At 41.7% G+C, this 4304-nt stretch overlaps 1 protein-coding gene across 1 annotated transcript; it reads left to right on the top strand.

The window, feature by feature from the left end:
• Window positions 1-216: 216 nt before the first annotated feature.
• LOC104434992 (DNA damage-repair/toleration protein DRT102) lies at window positions 217-1089 on the top strand. Its single transcript, XM_010047827.2, has one exon. The coding sequence runs from the start codon at window positions 217-219 to the stop codon at window positions 1087-1089; it is 873 nt and encodes a 290-aa protein (XP_010046129.2).
• The last annotated feature ends 3215 nt before the right edge of the window (window positions 1090-4304 follow it).

Below are 4304 nucleotides of genomic sequence, written 5' to 3'. Positions count from 1 at the left end.
GCACCGACGAAAATAGATTCGTTTTTTGACCAAAGCTATCGCGTCAAAACTGTCAAAAAGAGAGGTGTAGAATTCATCAATTGGCCAGAGCAGCTGGAAAACGCCATCACGGACCGACCGATCATATTACTTTAACCCCACTCTGCAGTATCGTATTTGTAAATCGTATTCTCGACAATACGACCACACGGACGACGCAACTCTGTAGCCAAAGTCATGGCCACCCCCACCACCAACACCGCCCGCCCCGCCAAAATCATAGCCGGCGCCACTCCCTTCGGCGCTCCGCTCAAGGACGCCCTCGTCTCCTTCCTCCGCGAGGAGCTGGGCATCGAGGTCATCGACCTCGGCACTGGCCACTCCATCGCTGCCGACGTCGGCCTTCGTGTCTCCTCCTCCGGCGGATCCGGGGTCCACGGCCTCGTTGTCTGCGGCGTCGACTCCATCAGCTCAATGCTCGCCAACAAGTTCCCCGGCGCCACTGCGACCGGCTGCCGCTCCGTCGACGCCCGCTCCATCTGCAACTCCAACATCCTCGTCGTCTCCCCCCTCACCGGGGGCTCCGCCAAGGACATCCTCCTCGCCTGGCTGGACACAGCCTTCAAGTCCCCCTGCCCTGTCTCCAACGGCCAGCCCTGGAGCGACGACGTCCAGGAATCCCTCGATCGATTCCACATCAAAATGACTAAGATCGGTGTGCTGGACTGGGAGCCGGGTGGTTGCATTTCCTGTGCGATCTGTTGCCTGGCGAATCCCCAGGTGCCGGATCCGTTCGAAATGATTCCAGGGGGATCGGTGAAGATAATCCAAGAGAACCCGACATCGGCGACCATGAAGTTCAAGGCTCAGAGCGTTGAGCCGGCGCACCACCACACGTCCGGGCACGAACAGCTGGTGCTGAAAGGCAAGATGAGCGTGTGGAACTTGAGCAAGAAGAAGAGGTACGACTTGGTGGCTGGGAATTACTTGTTCACGCCCGGTGGGGATGTGCACATGGTGAAGTATCATGAGGACACGAAGTTCTTCGTCAACTGGCACGGCCACTGCGACATGTTCTTCGACACTGCTGAGAAGGCCATCGACGAGTAATCGTGGTTGTCGTCGTCGTCGTCCGTCGTCTTCGTCGTCATTAGCTTGTTTCGTGAGTTTCATTATTCTTGTTTAATGTCCCATAAATAAAGTCTGCCACGGTGGCTGTCTTTTCGCGCTGTTTGTTTTAGAGAGTTTAGCTTGTTTCGTGAGTTTCATTATTCTTGTTTAATGCCCCATAAATAAAGTCTGCCACGGTGACTGTCTTATTGCGCTGTTTGTTTTAGAGAGTATGCCAGAGCAGAGAGAATTTTCTGCTGACATGTTCCGTTGCCGAGTGATGATATTCTTTGCTATTGGTATAGATCGCAAGAGATAGAACGCTTTTTTTTATGAAACAGGCGCACCACATTGAATGCAAATTTACCAAACTTAGATGAATTTTCTGGAATAATAAACATTTGTCATCGGACAGTTGGATTCAAAGTTAGAGGAGGTATGCGAAAGAGAGAATGAGATTTGTGAGGTTTCTTGCCCGTTTGATATACCTGTGGCTGAATTGGAAGCTGCTATCAGCTTTGAAAGGATTGTTGTATCGAGACGTTTACCAATTACTTTACCATAGTTGCTATATCCTTATATACAATCGAACTTATTTCAAAAAACTGTACTAAACAGTCTCGTGTTGGGAAAATTTTAGCTATCGTTGAGTGTGTCCTGATACTTTATGTTTGGTAATACATGTTTCATTATAGGTGAACTTGCTGGAGTAAGATACATTTGTTGTAGGACAATTAAACTTGGCGTTCCGAGGGGCGTGAAGGAGAATATGAGATTTGTAAAGTTTTGTGCCCATTTGGTGTGCATGTGGCTTAATTGGAAGCTACTGTTAGCTTTGAAAGTATTATGGTATTGAGATGTTCAAAATTGCAATATCTTTATCCACGATTGAACCTGTTTCGAAAAATTGTATCAAACGTCCTCGGGTCGGGGAAAATTTTAACAGTCGTTGAGTGTGTTGAGATATTTGGAATGGTGATACATGTTTGATTTTGCGGCACTTGAGACGATTTCTCTAGAAAGTTGTAATAATCTGCTACAGTTTTGTAACTGTAAAGTCAATATTCAACTAGGGGAGCATTTAATTTGACTGGTGGGCAGCCTTTTTACGGGGAAAGTACCAAAGCCTTTTCATACAATGAGGAGATGACCATTTCAATGATGAGCAATGCTTAGGTGGCACACATAAAAGACAACAGTCAGGAAACACCCTACTATAACATATTTACATAGATATAGATGTTAAGTGTTTTCTTTTTAGGCCATCAATATTAAACAATTAAAGAGATTGATTGACCAAATTTATCAAGTGAGATTGTTTTAGTCATCTAGAATTGAACACGTATGTATGCAAATTAGGCGCTAGATATTAAATTTCTTCATTGGTTAAATATCATTGATTTTTTTTTTTTTTTGTTGAAAAAATATCACTACTTCTGTTGCAATTGACGAGTAACACCTCATTTTAAAATTTTAACTTTCACGTGACGTCATAGATAATCTTAAACCACACTAGTATTTTCGCATGAAGATTTAGGTTTTGCTTAATAATTAGAGCTGGATAAATTCCCATGATTCCATTATACTTAGATTTGAGCACATATGCCTTCAAATGATTAATCCGCAAATATATATATATATATATATATATATATATATATATATATATATATATATATATATATATATATATATATATATATATATATATATAGAATTAAAGGCCAAGGGCAAAATACAAACTCATCGAGTGGTTATGCCAGCAGATTGATTAGAAGAAGAGAGGCCAATCTTCTTTTGGGCTTAGTCATGGAGCAGAGACTTTCTCCGCTGATATGTTCCACGTGTGGTTGAGTCTTGGGTGATGATTTTCTCTGTCATCGGTTTAGACTGAAAGAAACTGAATGTTTTTGCATGAAATGGGCGCCCCACATTGGCGTTAATCCCACATCCACACCATCAGAATTGTGACTGTTGTCTTGCTTGTCTTTAGAATCACAAATCCATGAGGTTAGGGTTCCTTTCAATGAATTCCAGTTTACCAAGCTGAGACAAATTTGCTGGAGTAAGAAAAATTTTGTCATAGGAAAATTAAATTCAGAGTTAGGAGGAGTGTGAAGGTGACAAGGAGATTTTTATGGTTTCGCGCTCATTTGGTATACACATGTAGCTTAATTGAAAGCTGCTACGTCCACAATTGAACTTGTTTCGGAAAACTGTACTAAATAGTCTCATGTCACAAAATTTTAGCTGCTGTTATTGGGTGTGTCGTGAGACTTTCTAACTTGTATAGTTTGTATTGCAGCACTTGAAAACTAGATTAGACAGCTCTTTAGGAATTGCAATAAGCTGCTACCATTTTGTAGATGTAAAGTTAGTATTCAACTCAATCACCAAGTAGATGACTAAGTTTTGCGGGTTAGCTGCTATTTTACAGAGAAACTACCGAAACCTTTTCGTACAACGTGGGAGAGGGCCATTTGAATTGTGTGCAATCCTTTGGTGGCACACATAAAGGACAACAGTTAGGGAAGACTGCTATAACATATCTACATAGGTAGAGACGTTAAGCGATTTTTGGTTTTTCTTTTTTGCCATCAATTTTAGGCAATTGAAAAGATTGATCTATAAAATTAATCATGTGAAGTTACCTTAGTCATTTAGAATCCAAAACGTATGTATGCAAATTTGACGTTACACATTAATTTTTCTCATTGACGAAATATGATCTTTTTTTTTTTTTTTTGGTCTAGAAAATACTGTTATTTTTGTTGCGATCGATGAGTAACATCTTACCATAAAACTTCAACTTTCACATGAAGTCGAAGAAAAACTTAAATTACACTAGTATTTTTCGCCTGAAAATTTAGGGTTTGCATGATAAATAGGGATGGACAAATTCCCACGATTCCATTTAGATTTGAGCAAACGTACCTTCAAATGATTAATCCACACTCACACATGAAAAGGAATTAAGGCCAAGGGCAAAATACAAATTTGTCAAGTGGCTATGCCAGCTGATTGATTAGAAGAAGAGAGGTCAAATCATCCTTTGGGCCTACTTATGTGAGCCCAGAGTATCGCGACGTTTAGATGGGCCCTACAATGACTCCCTGAGAGGTCGAGTTTATTTGGGCCCATGTGAGTCGGGCCCATTCTTGACATCGCTCCTTGGGCCCATCAGATCTGCCTACGTTATTGAATCTTTGGAAGCT

Source organism: Eucalyptus grandis, chromosome 2 (assembly GCF_016545825.1).
Source record: "Eucalyptus grandis isolate ANBG69807.140 chromosome 2, ASM1654582v1, whole genome shotgun sequence".
Lineage (NCBI taxonomy): Eukaryota > Viridiplantae > Streptophyta > Magnoliopsida > Myrtales > Myrtaceae > Eucalyptus > Eucalyptus grandis.
The sequence above is the reverse complement of the archived record's forward strand: the minus strand, read 5'-3'. Positions and strand labels throughout refer to the sequence as shown.